Raw genomic sequence first — 19,362 nt, 5'->3', positions numbered from 1 at the left:
AATCTGTTCTGTTGCTGACCCCTCCACAGCAGTACATTGCTTAGCTTTCTGTCAGACTCCAGCCTCTTTCTCAAAACTGGATGCATGCTGACTGACATCTACAGTACGTAATATACTGACTCCAAACCAACCCTTTAATACTGGAAATCTTCCTTACAGGAGCTACAACTACTGGCTACTGCAGGGAAATGAAAAACACTATTGAGCACTCACTTTTATTTTGCACTAGGCCTACTTAAGAAAAGTAGTTATGAAAAACATAAAACTCAATATCTAAGGTAAAGTCTTGTGTTAGATGAGAGTGCTAAGGGACTATTCATTACTTATCAAGGCAGAGGGTGGTGCAAAATGGGGGGAGGCACTTCAAATATTTTTTTTTGCATTAGGGAGGTAGTTATGTTTTTTTATTTGGCTTCAGGGAGGGGCATCCTACTTTCAGTGGTGGTATTTTGTATTTATTTCAAATACCCAAAACCCACAAGTGGGTTTAAAAGGCATGATTCTTTAAAAATCTCCAAAATTACATCAGAAACTATGAAATATGGTCATTTATGTTCATGGGAGGGCCAAGCATTTCCTTCTCAGTCACTCATGGAGGCTCAAGGAAAAATATTTGTAGCTGCAGAGAGGGTCATGATATTAAAAAAAAAGTCACACCCTAGTCACCCCCCTACTCTGATAAGTAAAGTAAGGTCCCTAAAGAATTTTATTCAAGGATTATTATACTTCTAAATTTGCACATTTTCATACTTTCCATGTGTCGATGTGTAATCTGTAAGTCAACAGATCTGAGGGCAGGTTTCTCTCCACATGCCACAAAGCCACAGTCGGACATATATCTGGTTTTCCTTTGAATGTGCATTGTAAAGGGGGATGAGACATCACAACGAAGAATCTCTGTCTTTCTGCCATGTCGGTAATGGCAGGTTAGGTCGGCAGTGGGGTGTCTGCTACGCCTCTTCCCAGAGAACTGTTGCTGAAGCCTGAGTGGGACTGGAGCCTGTCAAATTACAGTTGGATCCCACCTCACTTCCCACTCCCTCTTCCCTCCATCTGTCTGCCATGTATCTCTTCACCACCACTCCTCCCGTTGCTATCTTTTGTCTATCTGTCAGTGTTAAAGTAGCAGTCATTTTACGACTCGGAGACACACAAAACGGAAATGTTCTCAAAGCAACATGTCTGGCCGTGCTGGCGCTCCCCCCAAATCTCGCAGAGACATTGGACAGAAATGTGAGTGTGATGCTTTGAGAGTATTTCTGGAATTCCCTCAAAGGCAGATTTTCAAAATGGCAGCTGTGAGTGAATCTGTCCCACAGTGCGAACACACAGGGGAGTCTGGATGTGCTGCACTCTGAGAAGTATTTGATAGAATATGTAAGACTAAAAGATCGCCAGCCTTCAGCTCCTGCTTTCAGATTCTGAACTTCGTCTGCGTATTTTGAGAAAAAAAATGCAATATTTGGACTTTTAATATAATTTACACTGGTAAAAAAGAGGAGGCCATTTTCTACAGCGGGTAACAATAGAGGTCCCTACAGTATCGCCTCTTTAGCCCTTCCCCTCCCATATCCCTCATCCCTGCTTTGTCCATATCTAGCTCATCCCCTATTTCTCTCTCATCCCCCCCCCCCGAAACCATATATTCCCACCCCCACTCCATCTCCATCCCTCTCTATCTCTTAACACCCCCCGCTCTCTTCTCTCTCTCCTCCTTTTCTGTCCAGCCCTCCTCTTCTTGCTCCAGAACTGTCAGATGGCATTAGCTCCTTTCACGCTCATGGCCTGTAGGAATAACAGCCGTGAACCTCGCCGAACAGCGCCATTCTCCTGCTCCAGTTAGCTCTCCACTCAGCACAGGCTGTTGCGCAAAGACCAATGTTATTCACGTTGTGCCCCTTCACTTACACAACATGCCCAACTAAAGGGCAAAGTAAGGCGGACGCAAATCTCAGCAGAGAAGGTCGTGGCACTGAGTGAAGATGCGCGTGTATTGTATAACATGGTCACACTCACTCATAATTATCAGCTCGTCCCCCTGACTCAAGGATCGACCCACAGCTTTGCTACGATTTGGCTCACGTGGATCAAAAACGGATCCACTTCTTATCTGCTTACGGAGCCACAGGCCTGAAAATTTGTTAAATATATCGTGCTCAGCTTATTTCCCATGAAGCTTCAGCTGCAGGGCAAGTTGTGGTTGGTATTAAAAGCCCACTGTGACCAATAAGCTGTAAAATGTGAAGAAGTTTTTATCATATGGAGAATCAGGGTAAAATGATTGTGATATGACATGCATACATGTCAAAGCCTGACCAGTTGGAGAGGAGATTTCTACTTGTAGCTGTTGTCACTGTGTCCAGACTGATTAACTGTACAGTTCATCTAATAGTTTTGGGGGCTTGAAACGTGCAGCATGGATAATTACTTTGATATTGTTAGAAAAGGTCAGCTTAACATACTAACTTTTGACTTGGGATTTTAGGGGTCCAGTTTGTAGGATTTAGAGGGCCATATTAGGGCTGGGTGATAACAATACCAATGGGTATGCACAATAGTGGATATTTTTGCCGATATCCGATATGTCAATATATAGCAACCCATTTAACAGGTAACCAAAGCCGATATTGATATATCCACTTTTTCCCCACTTCATTTTAGTGATCATCCAGTCTCTTCTGTAGTGGAATTAACAACATATTATGCATGCATACTCTTATCATGATGGCCCACCAGTAGATGGAGACATAAAATACAATACTTTTCAATGTATGTGATATTTATTCATTGTGCAAAATAAGAAAAAGAATGTTGGCCGATTCTAATAGTAGATGTAAAAGTCAATATCGGCTGATAACGATGTGCTGATATTGTCGTGCATCCCTACATACATCTCAATATAATTTGCCTCGATAAAGATATAATAAATGTTCAATAAATCCTCTATATAATGAAATAACCCATACACCCATAGAGGGGGATGGTAATGTATCTTAAACACCAATTTCCACCTGCAATGTACCAGAAGAAGGAGCAGCTGCAGCAGCACCAGTAGAAGAATAAAACGAGATCGACCACTAATGTGTATGGTTACGTTATAAAGTTACAACATTCAACAACTTCATGGGTTATTTTTAATATTATATTTTTGACCACGGATAACAGCACAGCACTATCCTTCATCTGAATCTGCCGCATATCATTAGCTACAATAGCCAAATTGTGATTCTTACTTACATAGTATTACATGGTTGGGCTCCCTTTTTATGTAGCTGAACTACTTCATCTGTATTCTTCAGCTTGCTCTCTTCAATCAAAAATGCTAAGACCTGTGGTGATCGCGCTTTTGTGGCCATAGCACCTAAATTTTGGAATGTTTTGCAGGCTCCCTTATGCTCTGCTGACTCTGTGGTTTCTTTTAAAAGCCAGCTAAAGATGGATCTGTTTAGACAGGCACTTGGGTAACTTGTATGCACCAGAATTGTATTTTATTCATATTTTGTGTATTAGTGTTGTGTATTGTGAATTCTTTTCTTTTTTTTTCTTTTTGTTTTGGTGAAATCAGCAAGTGTGAGCTTTTAACTATGTGGCTCACGTAGTCACTTCGTCTTCTGTCTTTGCCCTTGTGAAGCACTTTGTGACCTATGTCTAAAAAAGCAATGTATAATTATAATTAATTTTTATTTACTTACATTACTTACTTATAGCTGTATGGCTGACTTATCTAATGCTAATGTTAAGTTAGTAAGTTTAATGTAACTGACTAGCCTTCAATTTCATTACAATGATGTGACATAATGTGACTAAAGGTAACATGAATAAATCTTTCATACATTTCCTTGTCTGTAAACATTAATTCTGCCCCAGTAATGTCAGCAGATTTTCAATCAGCAATAAATGACCCCATGTTACCTCATGACATCAACAAAGTCTGTCTCTTGTTATTGTTATGATTCAGAAACATCAAAAATGTAAAAGTGTGTGTTTCTTCTTGTGCTTCTGCACAAAAAGTTTGACATGCTCCTGACCAGAATGGAAAAACAAAAATTTTCCCCTCAATTTATTTTGATTATAATTATTTTGACTCCACCTCAGATATGTGAAATGTTCTGCTGTTTGGCAAGTGTTTGTCATGTCATGTTCTGATAATAAATAATAGTTTAAACTACAATTAACTTTTACTCAGGAGCAAAAATTAGCCTCAAAACTTGAAAGAAAGAAGGATTTTGACTTTTTCAGATAATTATCAACATTGACTGATATGAATTTTTTTCATCATAATAAAATTTTTAGCCATATCGTTCAGCCCAAGGATATATTGGCAGAAATGGAATATAATATAAAAGGTATATTTTCTTTAGTGTATAATCACCTGAAAATAAGAATAGTTGTGTTTTTGTTACCTTAGAATCAGCCGTTTGTGTCTATATAGGTAGCAGGTCCTCGTCCACTGAGTCTGCCATTTTGCACTGCCATGTTTCTACAGTGGCCCAGAACTGACAAACCAAACACTGGCTCTAGATAGGGCCATTCATCTTTTTGTGTTGGCCACCATAGTTAAAAGCCCACCTCCGACAAACAGCGTCAGACAAATACTGATTTATGATGGGAAATTTTATTTATTGAGTTTTTACTGGTTTAAATCACCTGGTTGATTTGTTTTGGAAAGAAAGAGACCTCTACAGATGATTTATCTCACAGTAAAAACCTCCTAAACGTCTGGATCAGAAAAAAGGTGAGCATACATTAGCACGTGGTGGGTCAGCCACCCATCTTCAATATGCCAAACAGCGTACGAGACGCACAAATTTGTAATGTGAAACTTTTATTCAAGGTTTTTACCAGTTTTAATCACCTGCTCTGTTTGTTTTGGAGAGGAAGAGACCTCCGCACATAATTCAGCTCCTGGTAAAAACCTCCTCAACAATGCACATAACAGGATTCTTAACGGGGAGAAGTTTCAGCTGGCTGCAATCTGCAACCCTCACTGCTGTAAATTCCCCTAAATCTTACACACTTAAGTTACAGACCTTAAACCAGTCCTAACAAATGTAAAAGAAGTGGTGGTTTGAGAGAAAATGACATAATTATTAGTATTTAATTTTAATTTTTAATTTTATAGTACTTACACTGCAATAATTGAATAATACAGGGTAATATTACACACAAGTGTGAAGGAATGTTTTTGAGGCTAGAAACACTGCAAATGCAGTTTTTTGGGGGTGATCTGTATGGGCAACGCAATTATCATTTTGACAAGTAAGCACAGATAGTAAATATGAGGAGAGAGTAATTTCTCATCACTCTGTGCTCAACAAGCCCAGCATGGAAGGAAGGCTTAGAGGCTAATAATCAAAGCAGATTACCCCGAGCTCTGATAGATGCTATGCGAGCCTGCTAATCATCCGAGTGATAACCATGAATCATCCAATCGCAGTCAGAAATGAGCAGTGTGTTTCAAATTCCGATTTTGATGGAATGATCTCTGTATCAGCTAGCTATCAAACTGCCTCTCTTTGACTTCCATTTGCCTCCTCCAGCCCGTGTCGCAGTAATTCCTCCGTGTTAATAGAGTATGCGTAAGTCAGTGCATATTAAGTGTGGCCAGGAAGGGTGGGTGGAAACACTGGAGCTTCAGAGCACTGGTGTGACTGTGATCTCCGGCCTGCCTGCCCTGTGATTTAGCCTCAAAATGACAGACTTGCCCCTCATTGGGCTACGGGTGGAGAGCTAATGACATGCTGCGTGGGCTAACATGACTATTAGCCCACTCTGAGCAGCAGGAACTGACAGGAACACAATTCTGTCATTACGCCCTGAGGAGACCTCTAATCAGGGAGGCAGGGACACTAGGAGAGGCCAGTCACGCTGGTTTCGGTGTGGAGACAAAGAGGTAACTGACTGGCTCTGTCTTACCTCATCGTTTAGGAGGGCCTGCAGGCTAAGGAAATCATCTCAAAAGATTTAAGTACACTGATGTTTCATGCCAAACAGCAATAACAAGTTTCAAGAACATTTGACCCAGTTGCTGCTACTTGCAAATTAAGTGTAATGAGCACAGCAGCATATATTTTATCCATCCAAGTCTTTGTTGCTGCAGCACTTGGCCTGGTATGACCAGTATAGCCTAGCATGGCTAATGCTAGCTACATTTAGATACATATTACTGCGTAACTGACATGACAGAGTCAGTTCACTGACTTGTGACTCTTTTCCACTTGTGCTACATCAGGAAACATGTGAACATACTCATCATCCTGGAGCAAAAGGTAATGTCATTAAATGTCTTATCTCCCCAAGAATCCAAAACGCAAAAATATTCAGTTCACTAACATAAGACCAAGAAGAGCAGTGAGGTGTCACCTTCCAGAAGCAATTACATTTTTTGGATTTTCTTTTCTTAAAAAATTACTAAAACAATTGTATGGAAGCCCATTTCCGCCACTTGATGGGAAAAAATAAGATCCAATAACTCAAAATAATGAGATACGAAGTCAAAAATAATGAGATACTAAGTCAAAATAATGACTTACTAAGTGAAAATAATGAGATACTAAGTCAAAACAATGAGATACTAAATCCAATAATGAGGTGAATGAGTACAGTTACAGCCTTCGACAATCCATACTCTTCATCTCTCAGTCACGATGGATAACATCATTGAGGGATACTAACTCAAAACAATGAGGTAATAACTCACGTACATCGGATATGCCACACACTACACTTTGATGTGACGTATGGGGTATGTTTGGCTACTTAAGTAGTCTACAAATTACAGAATGTGGTAAAATAGTGTTTTAAGTGTTCTGTTTGGCTAAGACATTAAGTTAAATGAAACTATAAAATCACACGTTTATGCTCTGAGTCTCCATTGCTATGGTTACAAACCAGCGGTTGACCCAGCGCAATGATATTGTCCAATTGACTTCAGATTTGGTACAGATCATCCTGAGAACATGCTGATCAAAAGTTATTAAAAGCTTTACACTATGTCAAGGGGTGTGGCCGCTAGGGCGTGACAAATTTTGGCGACTTTTCGTTTTCTTGCCATCGAATTTCAAACGGCTCTCACGCCCACATACTTGATCTCAGATGATGATGGCTCCACCCCGAACGTCCCGATATGTTAATATCCCACCTTACTCATAGCGCTCCCCGGTGGTAACAGGAAGTGATCAGTTTTTACTTTGGCATGTACTGATGCCACAAACTTGACCGCATCAACTTCATTCCACCTCTAATGCATGCAGAACAAGTTGGTGAAGCTACCTTATGAACGCTGTGAAGCTACGACTAATGGTGTCCGTGTGGCAACATGGCGACTATCGATCCCTCGCCACTAAATACGTTTGGCTTCTTGATGGCTTCAGCTACCTCATATCCTCATGAAAATTGATACACAGGTCAAGAATGGCCAGCTCTTACATCCGATAGGGGCGCTGCCCATGGGGGGGACAAAATGCCTCTATAGCGCCCCCTTGAAATTTTCAAAAACCCCTCCCCATAGGGGTTTTTTTTGGAGTCGGAAGATGAAAATTGGTACATATGTGTATGTTGCCCAGACGCACAAAAAAGTCTCCGCCACCAATGGTCTACTCCAAGTAGGAAGTTGCCCATTTTGATTTAAACTTTTCATTTTGGTGGCAATTTTGTGATTTCCATAACTTTGTATTTTAACGAACTCCTCCTACAGATCATCCTGACACCATGCTGATCAAAAGTTATTAAAAGCTTTTCTCTATGTCAAGGAGCGTGGCTGCTACGGCACCTCCCTCGCCACCAAATACATTTGACTTCTTGATGGTTTCATCTCCTCATGAAAATTGATACACAGGTCAAGAATGGCGAGCTCTTACATCTGATAGGGGCGTCGCCCATGGGGGGGACAAAATGCCTCTATAGCGCCCCCTTGAAATTTTCAAAAACCCCTTCCCATAGGGATGTTTTTGGAGAAGGAAGATGAAACGTCACACCACGTCAGGGTTAACTTACTCTGAGTTTTCACATAACCGCTTCAGTGATGCGTGCTGCTGGCCCCCCGTGGTGGTGCAGGAGAGCGAGGGCCCGATCACTGCTGCTTGCAGCTTTAATTTTTCCTTGTATTCTGTATTTAGCTATTTCAATTTTTTATTTTTCTGTTGACATAAATTTGTCTATATGTTTCCCTCTTGTAGTGTTGATATGTATAAATATAACTGTGTATTTACTGTTCCAGTGCCATGCTGTTGTACCACAACAATTTCACAATTTGGGATCAAGTAAGTACATCCTAAGGGTTAGGGGTTGGCGATATGGCCCTAAAATAGTATCACGATATTTCAAAGTTTATTCCACACTATTGAGGCTGCCCCTCTTTTTGGAACCACGGTAGAGTCCGTAATAATTTCGCTTTCAGCCATGCTTGTTGTTGCTGTGCGTATACCAGTATTATCATGAACAATATCATGTATCTATTTGTCCCCTTGACCCTGCCTGCTCCACACTGCAATGTACTGCCAAAAATCTATGGATTTGCTGCTACAGACACCCCATATCCTACCTGTAATTACTACAAAAAAAACACATTCATTAGGCTCATGTTTATGGTAAATGCAAATCTGATATTAAACAGCTCATTTAAAAGGTTTGTCAAGATAGTTATTTAGGGTTCTTTATGAACAATATGGTGTTTGCACTGTAGAGAATCACTAGAACAACATCCCCTCTCTAAGTAATACAATGTATATGAGCATCAATACCATTTCACCACATACTTGACACTGTGTGAAATTTCCTAATGCAGTAAACCCCACTCATCTTACACCTCAAGAGGATTAAAGCAAACACTGAGAATTATGAGGAAACAGCACTGAGGCAGGTCTGTCCAGGAACATTCCTCCCTGCAGTAGGTGGAACGCAGGAATGTGACAAGCTATAGCCCATAGCCTGTATCACTGTGTTAATCATACATTATAATCAGGCACATACCTAACTGTCTGAATACAAGGATGGGAGGACATAGAAAGAGCACGAGAAATAATCTGGATTTCACTCATCTGTTTAAAACCAGATCACTCTGCTCTAGTGGACAGTAATTTATTTTACCATGCATTCCTTTTTACTAAAACCATTCAATAAAATGTGTGCCTTGTGTCTTTAAGACCTGACCAGCCTGACGATAACTGGTACTGCCAGATTTGAGCTTCAACCCCACAACCTAAAGCTATATTTCTGCTAAGTTTCATTCATTACAAACTGTTACCTCACCGGGCTAATGCAATGCACTGGTTTTGCTACTATTTTGCTCTCCTTCTTGCAACACAACCCACACTTGAAAGCAAAAAAATTGGCACATTCAGAGAGAAAAATAAATGTATTTCTTGATAAGACAACGTTTTGGGTTTCAGGTGGGGTTTCGGTCACAAACAAGCCTAAGTAGCATCATTCAGTACAGTTACATGACATTAGAGAAAATCAATTTATTGTGTTGGTCCGACTAATACTGGACTTTTAAAATCAATGTAAATATGTTAGTCCGTACTTAATTGAATTTCTCAAAGTTGGGCTAACATACCCAGATAATATGATTGAGAGTCAAATTGCTCCTGCATGTATACAGTAAATCAGACCCAAACTGGCCTAGGCGCTCTGTGCATGCTCCACACTTTTCGCTCCAGGCTTTGATCGCAGTTGGGAGAAATTTTCCTTGAGGGCTTTCTACCAGAAAGGGATCTCTTGGTTAAGGTTAGGAGAAAAAGTCGTGGTTTCAGTTAAAATAAATGGATTTCTGTCAAACAAAAACACCTACCATGTGACCCAGAAGTTGAATATCATTAAATTATAAATAAATTAAAGAAACAATTTTACAGTGAGTAATTGCTACATTTCAAAGTAACTTATCTAAATACAGTGGTAACCACTTATAGCAGGGCTGCCTTAAGTGGGGCCTATGGGCCAAAATAGGCCCATCATAAGGAACGAACAAGCCCGCCAAATCTTTCTAGCGAAAGATAGAATAAAATCAAATTTAAAAAATATATATAAATTGCTGATAATTTGGGCTGCCCCTTGAAAGTCAGAGATTCTAATCATCAGTCAGACACTCCTCAGTCGACTGTAGGGCTGTCAGCAAATATTCTAAATTCGAATTGAAATTCGAATTTGAAAAAAAAAATGGACCTTCGAATGTGAAAATTGCTATTCGATTGTGGAGAAAAAAACTCACCACCGCAGTTGTCCTCTTTGCGAGTGGGCGTTGGCCTGGGCCGCTGCACTGAACGCACTGCATAAGGCCACACCGCCCGTGGAGGTGCTGCAAAGCGCACCGCACCGAAATTCTCGCACAAGCCGGAGCACTTCCGTTCACATCAGACGCGCATTTCTCTACGCTGGTCGACAAACAGTTCTGCTCCCAGCTGTTGTCTCTGTCACCCGGCTTGACACATTCGCTCGCAGCTCGCGCAGAAAATAGACCAGAGCCGGCCACGGAGCTGCGCGGCGCAGCCGGTGTGGATGACACAATCGGTTATTACACGGGCGCCGAAAGGAAACTGGCTTCACTTCTCGGCGCTTCGAGGCTCTTTGCAGTGCTTCCGCGAGCGGTGTGGCCTAACGGGTCAGAGAGGGGGGGCGAGCGAGAGGTCTGCGGTTGTTTCTAACGTAATGTTATAGATAATTGTTTTATGTGTTTTAATGTGTAGGTATGTAAATGTTTTCAAAGACGTTTATGCTGAAATAAAAATACCTACAAGTAGTTATGTTTCCTTGTATTAATACAAGTATGTTTCCTTGTATTAGTTTGCCCTCTTGTGGACATAATGCAGAAAAAAAAAATATTCGAATGGTTCGAACCTATGAGTTATTTTTAGAAGGAATATTCGAACGTCATTTTTGAGCAATTTTGACAGCCCTAGTCGACTGAGATTGCTTCAAGTAGAGCAGTCGTTTTTTGTGATGTTTTGGTCCCCAGATTTTGCTACGGAGTGAGCACTCTTGGCTTTCACACTACTCTTTGGTACAGACAGCTGCAGACAGGATGCGGCATGGAGGAGGAGAGACTTTCCATTGTAAGGCTTTGACATAACATTATCTTCTCTCTTCTGCTTGGAAGTGGTGAATTTACAGCTCACAGACACTTAATACAACCCAGTCTCTTGTTTTTTGTTTGATTTCTGTTGGCAAAAAATGTTGCACATTTTAGATCCGTTGTTAGCGCAGAACTGAATGTCCCGCTGAGCTCAGTTCAAACTTTAAAACTTTATTTGATTTGTATGGCAAAAAAAAGCTCTTTAAAATATGTAGAATCCCTTATTATTATGATTTTTTTTTCATAATCTGAGCAGAGTGGGCAGAGTGTCACTTTATGCAGGAAGTCAGTTTGAGTGAGGAAAGAAAAAAAAAGGACAAGCAGGACTGGTGGGACATGGACAAAAGACATTTCAGTTATGGGAAATGGGGATCCTGGTGCTACTACTACTTTGGTAGATGTTTGGTTTTGTCCCCATGGCCCACCAGTAACTTTCAGTTTTGGCCCTTCAAGGGAAGAAGTTTGGGCACCCCTGCTTTATGGTGATCACAGCTACAGTGATTAACAGCTTATATGGATCAAAAAGCTCGGGACAGAATCATTCCTATACAACTGTATTTAAATAATTGCTTACAATAATTAATTAGCCCACTTTTCTTAATTTGGGGTCTTTGTCATACATCACAACATATGGGAAAACAATTTAAAACTATGGTAATTCTATTCTTTTTCTACTACTACTTCCTAAGCAAAAGTAGCATTGATGTTGGTACTGTAGTACTACTACAAAACCATCACACTACAGAATTTCAGTCTATTGACAGTTTAGGTACAGTGACAGATAACCTTTGTCAAACAGCACCTCATAAGATCAAAACTCCACTTACCTAGATTACTTTCATTGACTGCATCTGTGAAAACAGAAAACAAAACCCTTATCAATACACATGATCAATGGAGATGGAACGTCATGACTAATTTAAGCAGAGAGGCTCTAGCCTTCTTCAATGGTAATGTTATGTCTACACGCTAAATCGGGGAACTCAGCCAGACTTGCTGAGGCCTGTACTGCAGGAAGGAACAGGTATGCATACACTGGGTTTATTCAGTGCAGCACTCAGTGCAGACAAACTTGAGTCCGCTACGGTTCCATTATAACAATCATCCAGGGTTTATTTACAACATTCTGAAATATACTTTTTCACAAATATTAAAAAAATTAGAATTGTATGTTTCATACATATCATATCCATGTTTCTAAAGAGCCATAGTCTATCAACTAACACTGTCATCAGGAGATGGAGGTAATGGTGGATGGTGTGTCACCAAGGCGAGACCTGCCAAGCTGCATAAAAACCAAGTGGTATTTATGCCTAAACCAAACCACACATTAACCACTGGTTGTTTAAACTTTAAGTTTCAATGTATCCGTTACATAATAACATACAAATGCAACATATCAATGGTTTGCAGAAACATATAATGCAGACATTTTTTATTGGCTTGCTTATCCTGAAAAGGAGCATTTTCAATTTGATTACTATTCAGAGGGCTATGATTTGATTTAAAAACAATTATCGATGCATCACCATGCATCTCGATGCATCAAAAATTTTGATTTCTCAATATGATTTATTTTATTTTTCTCACTGTGTGAATAGTTGCTACTTTAAAAACCTAGCATACTGCATTTGTAGTGATCCATAATTAATTAAACAGATGCATTTATTTGCATTTACTACAGAGTCGGATTAAGTTGTTTAATGCTGCAGTTTGTGTTGGTCAGCTGGTCTCATTTTTTTACTTCACCACTGCTGCACCCCGTTAACATCTCTGGGTGATGACACAGAAAGTATTTAACTTATACTTCACTTTTGTCTTGCAAATGTAATTTTTTTCTGCAAAAAATTACAGCAAGCTTGCAACCACTGCCTTTTGTGAAGATGAATTACAAGTTAATCATAGATTTTAATAATACCTATATACCGGATACCAAGATGGTGCCTATTCATTCCAATGTAATTGCTTGCCTGGCGCATGCACCAAAAAAGTTTTCTAGCTTTCGAGTTTACTTCCATAGTATGTGGCCCACTGAATATATGCAGCAGTGTTTCTCCTTCTGGCCCCACCCACGAGTTCCCACTCAGGTCATAGACTTTACATTGTGATGATATCACCAATTTTTTTGATCACCTTTCTCAACTTGAAGAAAGTTTTACAAATATAAAACCACCATGGCTCAAAAAATCAGAATAGAAAGACCTCGTCTGCAGTTCAATGTGTCCTGTCAACAGTTTTACAGACGTGTCTTTTACAGAGCTGGTCTATGGAGAAAATGCTTTTTGGGCCTCTTGGGATTTTTTTGCTGCAATACCTCAAGTGAAGTAAAGCATTTGCTTTTCTACAATATTGAAAAGAAAATCCAACTGGGCATGAATCTCTCCTTTATTTTAGTTCTTTTCTAGGCGAGACTTTTTACACATACTTCCATTAACCAAATGGTTTCAAGTTTCAATTATTGTGATAAAATATATGTTCGACCAAAATTAACGCTTCCATCTTCATTCCTGTATGGGTAATTTTGACTCTAAATAATGTGAATTCTGTAATACCGTAATACTGTGAGACCACTATTTTTTCTGAGGCAGTTATCGTACCATGAAAGTCTCACACCGCTACAACCCTAGTTACCACAGGGACAAATTTGCAGCAAGGCTATGCAGCGGGGACCTTAAGTTAATTCTAGCATGTCCGTGCTGTAGACTGTCCAAGTGCCGCACTGCTCTCGCGGTTGAGTTCTGCCTCCTTCCACCAACTTCACGTTTTTAATAAACATTTAGATAATTGATCATTGTGAATCAATGCCGAATCGTCAACGTTAGCATCATGATGCATCCAAGGATCAATTATTTCACCCATACCTATTGTACATCAGACCTATCTACTGTATCACATTGTTTCTGTGCCACAATTAAAAAGATTCCATAAAGGCTACGTCTTGGGAGTAGATCTATGTGGATGAATGGGACATTTCAAACAGTGCTTTCCAACATTTTGCAGTCTTCCTCAATAGATGGACTTTGTTGTTGTCAAACTACAAACATGTTTTGCTTACCATAGTATTAATTAAATTCTTTTCAAAAACAAAGTTACTCTGAATCATCCACAGAAGACACATTAACGCATTTTACATTTCTTTGCTGAAAACACACCACATTACCCAGGTAAGTAAAACCTACATGTCTAGATTCCACTGGGGTAAGAAAGAAAATATGTGCTTTTCTAATTTGGGTGGACCGACCCTTTAAAAGAGGTTCTAATAGATAGGGTGACCTCATATGGGACAATGCCCATAAAATCATTATTCATTATATACAGAAAAAAACAAGTCATGTCAAATATAGCAACAGGGCATGTGTGAATAGTTAACACTGTTTAATAGATGTCTTAAAAACTGCACATAACAGCCTCAGTTGACTTATCAGATCATTCTGAAGGCTACAAAACCCCTGGCCTCCTCATCAGCAGCTTAGCGAAATGCTTCTGACATCCTCACAACGAGCGCCGAGAGCAAGGCAGCCTTACAAGGCAGAAATGGTGACATCACCCGAACAACAGCTAAACAAAATAGGCCACAGCTGTTTGGTTCTTTAGGCTACAAATTAGACTCAATATGTCACATGGAATCACATCACATGGAGTAACTGTAGAAATAAGCACAGAGCTGTCTTCATCAGACTGAGCTATCTCTTTCTGCTTGCTTACTTTCACTGCTTTGTGTTCAGACGCACAGATATAGAGCTCATGCTAATTTGCACTCGATGAGGAAAGAGCAATGGAGGGTGTATTGGTGGGGAATGGATGAATTATGGAAGGATTTAAATAATAAATAGGCCCTCTTCAACCAGACGAGAGAGTCTTGAAAGAGAGGGGTACTGAGGGAGGTAGTGGGACACTTTGCCATAGACTCTCTTAAGAGATCTGGGTCATATGAATTATACCTTACTGGGTCCATTATCGCTTATCAAAGCATCAAATGAATTATTCTGTGGGGGCCCTGCAAATGTGCATACAGCAATGCTACAGTTACTTTTCAACACAAAAACAGAAGGCTGGAGCGATACAAACACCTGGGAGGAATCAGTCAACTGTCAGCATGAAGACATTAAGCCTTCATATATAAAACAGTTCATGAAGCCTTTAATGATGGAGACATGGTATTTGGGCCACATGACTGAGGAAATACAAAACATCACTCTTACATTTATCCTCTGAGATAAACTTTAAGCAATCATAAAGGGATCGGACAAGCTGCTCTGGAGACAGATGAAGCAAAAGAAGAAAAGAAATGGGGAAGAGAGGAAGGGAAAGGGTGGGGGATCAGTAGTGAAAAGGGAGTGTCCCCCCCATAAGTGTTGTTTCTCAGACCTCCACTTCGAGACTGTGGCCTAAAAATATCCCAGCCAAGCTCAGTGGGAAGGCTTCCCCAAAAACCAAGTCAATTTCTCACCAGCAGCATGTGGAGAGTATCCGGGAAAGAGTTTCTGACTGTAGAACAAATCAGAGAGTTACCGACAGCCTCCTCTCTTGTCTTCAGCTCCTGCCACACGAGGCAAAACAACATACACTCGCCTCTTAAATTTAATTATTTTGATGAAGGCCAGCGCTGAATGCCAGTCAAACCAGATACAATGAAGAGTTTTCAAGTGACCAAGTACAAAGAAAAAAGATTTTATGTGAAAGCAAAGAGTGTTTGGCCCCGCTCACTCTTGTGTTGATTTTTTTTAAATGTTGCACACAGCTCTGACAGAAGTGGTTCCACTTTGTGTGTCACTGTACTGTAGTTTTATACACTCCAACACACTTCAGAAATTCAGTCAACATGTTCACTGTTGCTACAAGGTAGGGAAAGAAACGTTGCCATTTTTTGTGCTTGCAACTTCTACCCCTTGTCCACAACAAATTGTCAATTTAAAAATAGGTGACAGACTCATTTCCCATTGCTATATCTATCATATATCATATATATATACATATATATATACATACACACACATATATATATATATATATATACACACACACACACACACACACATATATATATTTATATATATCCATTTTGTATTGCTGTGAAAACATCAGCACATTTCTATTTCAAACAGCTGTATTTATTCAAGTTTCTCACCAAAACCCTAACAAGAATACACTTAACACATCATGAGAATGTAACAATTTACCTTTGCCTTAAACTTATTTTTACTGAATAGAGCTTGAACGCCTCATAATGTAACTCAATGCAATCTCTGTGAGCTGTTAGTTGCAGCCACTGGCTAACGCTGACTAGCTCTCCTCCTGCTGATTTTAAAACAGATTCGTTGTTCACAGTGTAGCATTATCAGGGAAACAATAGGGTGCATCCTCTGATGTGACGGTAGTGAGTTTCCTGTGTACTTTTGTTACAGGGAAGATCATCAGAAACACGTTTTCATTTATCCCTGGAAGGGCCAGATGCCAGCTGCCTCATCACACAGCAGTGAGAGAGACAGTTATTGTATGCTCATTAATTTAAGTTTGTGGCTGTTAGTCACGAGCCCTGCTTTTAAGTCTGTGCAAACTGATGTGATGCAACAGAAAACCATCAAGCGCTGCCGTCAGTGAATGTCGGCTTATTTGCCGATGACAGTCAACAAGGCGATAACTGGCCGATACCGATGTTCCGCTGATAAATCAGTGCATCCCTACAGTTGTTCTTCTGCAGTTCTTCTCTGAAGTATTTGTATCTCACAGGCATCCATATAAACCCTACAAAAAGTTAAAATGTTTACCTCACCTGGAAATCTGCATAAGTCTAGCTGCATATTGCATGTTTTTCTCATCCCTTACCCTAGATAGGAGGTTCCTTTTTTTAATACAGAAAGCCAATAACTAAATTACTGACGTGTATGTAAATGTAGTGATAGAGTCTGTGTACATTTTTCTGCAATAACAAATGCACTGCAAACTGATGGGCTAAGCCACAGATTCATAGCCACTACTTTCTGGACACAATTAAAAATCATCCAGCAATCAGCCCTCCCAACACAAAGGTAAAATTGAAATATTTAATGAATAATTAATTCAGCATTTTTTGCCTTTTTGGTCTGGACCGCAACATTCTTTGATGTCAAAGAAGAATAAGACAAAGGAGACCGACTGTAGAAGCAGTATGTGTCACGGCGTGTTGAGACACCTCCAGAAGCTCTGCACTGTTTGTGTTTAGTCTGAAGCTGCAACAGGATCTGAGGCCCAGGCTAAGGATGTCACTCTTCAGCTGGGCCCCCTGGGATGTCCTCCCAGCCCCTGAGGAACCCTGAGGGGAGTGTGGGGGTCACATCAGTGACGTCCCTGCTCACCCTCACATTACCCCCATTGGCCCCATCCTGACACCCAACCCCTGAGAAGCCACAGCACTCAAAGTGAAGGTCAAAGCGCTGAGGAGGACACACAGAGACGGTCTGATCAAAGACCAGCAGCACATTCGTGTCTGCTCAGGAAAGCTGAGCCCTGTTAATGTTGTTTTCAACTCGATTCTCCCTCTCTCAAAAAAAATCCTGTTTTAACAATCACAGCCTTTTTCCAGTGCCAACACAAATTTTAAATCACATGTGGATTAAAACTGATTGTTAAATTTGCATAAGAGAACAGACTTAAACAATCTAACCCATTTGATTCAGAGCTGAATTAAATGATGTTGATTGGGAGAAGTATGAAAAGGAGGAAAATGATTGGGAGTCCCCCATTCTATGGTCAATCCCCTCGTCATTTACATAAAGTATAATCCATATTCCACATATTTTGACATATTTATCTAAGCCATCCAATGCACCTTGTTATTTCAATATCTGCGGCTTTTCCACAACACATTTGTGAATGACAGTGCTGAAATGAGGAGAACTATTTTTCATTTAGCAGGAGTTTGTGAGTGTTTCATCTTATTACTCAAATGAAGGCTTTTAATGCCGCAGCATTCATAACCCGTGCCTCTTATCACGGCTCCCTCCAACACTTGATGGAATTTGCCATCGCACAATGGTTGGAAAATACACTTCAAAGGCAAGACGCATCTAATCTCCTCCACTCTGCACATTGCAAATTTGCTGTGATAATAAGATCCTGCCTTCCCAAGCGTTCTTAAGGATCTGAACCAAGGATGAGAATTTCATCTCTCTCTCTCCCCCTCTCCGTGTCTTTCTATCTCGCTCTTTCCCAGTGTGGCATCGCGAGGGGGTGGGGGTGGGGGTGTAGGGGCGGTTTTGCTGCAGTTTCAGAGAATCTCCGCAACAGCAATACTGCATATCTGTGGAACCCATCCCATCCTTATGTAAAAGCCCTATTTACACTTTTATTCTACACATACACACACACACACACACAACAAGAGAGAGACACGACTGTCAGCACAGCACAGTGACCTAGTTTCCATGTGGCCCAGAAAGATCAAGCATGACTCCCTCAGAACTGCTTTGGGCACAAAAACCTGGTTCAGTGCATTCAGTCAGGCCAGTGCACATCGGCGAACAGCCAACCTCCCAATCACACTGCAACAGAGAGCCATCGCTGCTTTAACTATAGCTCGCAATGCGGAGACATACCGCTGAGATCCAAAAACAGCGCTGCATCCTTGCCAAAGTCGCAATGCAAGTGAAACTGCAAATGGGAAGGCAGACTGAAGCCCTGCAGGTAAAGCTGTGTGTTGTGTTTAGTCTGGCGGAGGGCAGGTTGAGGACAGGCTTGTCATCATAGGCACAGCTGCAGGACATGCTGCAACAACACCCTCTCCAACCCCCACTACCCACGACTCCCAGCGCCCTACATACACCACTCCATCCCCTCCAGGTTATCTGTACACATGGAGAAGGTTATGGATGGAGATGCTATCACAGAGAGCGCATTAGCACAACAAAGAGGTGTTTTAGAGAGAGGCCCGCCAGGATAATTAGCTGATCCCTTACCAAGATGCCGTGTTCGATACAGAACAACATGCTAATGTGAAAACATAGTGTTGAGTGTTAAGGGAGGAGATGCAATTTGAGCCATGGCCATACAAAAACAAAAGTCACTGTGAAGTCATTGTGGCCTTCATCGACTTACTCACAACTTCAAAACTTTTACTCCCTAAAGGAACAGTCCAACATTTTGGAAAACATTTCGCTTTCTGAAGCAGAAGCGGGTGAGAAGAGCTCTGTCTCGGTGTCCAGCATATAGACAGGTCCAGGATGTCTTCTTTTTTTCATACAATGTTGAAGGCATGACCAGCCTCACTTGCCTCTGATTGGCTGACCCTGTTATTCTTACCCTAACCCTAATGCCAA

At 40.7% G+C, this 19,362-nt stretch overlaps 1 protein-coding gene across 1 annotated transcript in view; it reads right to left on the bottom strand.

Moving 5' to 3' along the window:
- Nucleotides 1-19,362, bottom strand: part of nr6a1a (nuclear receptor subfamily 6, group A, member 1a) — a 139,381-nt gene that overhangs the window by 53,928 nt on the left and 66,091 nt on the right. Inside the window, exon 3 of the mRNA XM_078170981.1 lies at nt 11,896-11,919. Coding sequence (XP_078027107.1) covers nt 11,896-11,919 — 24 coding nt within the window. The remainder of the gene's footprint in view (nt 1-11,895; nt 11,920-19,362) is intronic.

Source organism: Epinephelus lanceolatus, chromosome 9, assembly GCF_041903045.1.
Source record: "Epinephelus lanceolatus isolate andai-2023 chromosome 9, ASM4190304v1, whole genome shotgun sequence".
NCBI classification, from domain to species: domain Eukaryota; kingdom Metazoa; phylum Chordata; class Actinopteri; order Perciformes; family Serranidae; genus Epinephelus; species Epinephelus lanceolatus.
Note: the sequence above shows the minus strand (reverse complement) of the source record. Positions and strands in the feature narration are given on the sequence as shown.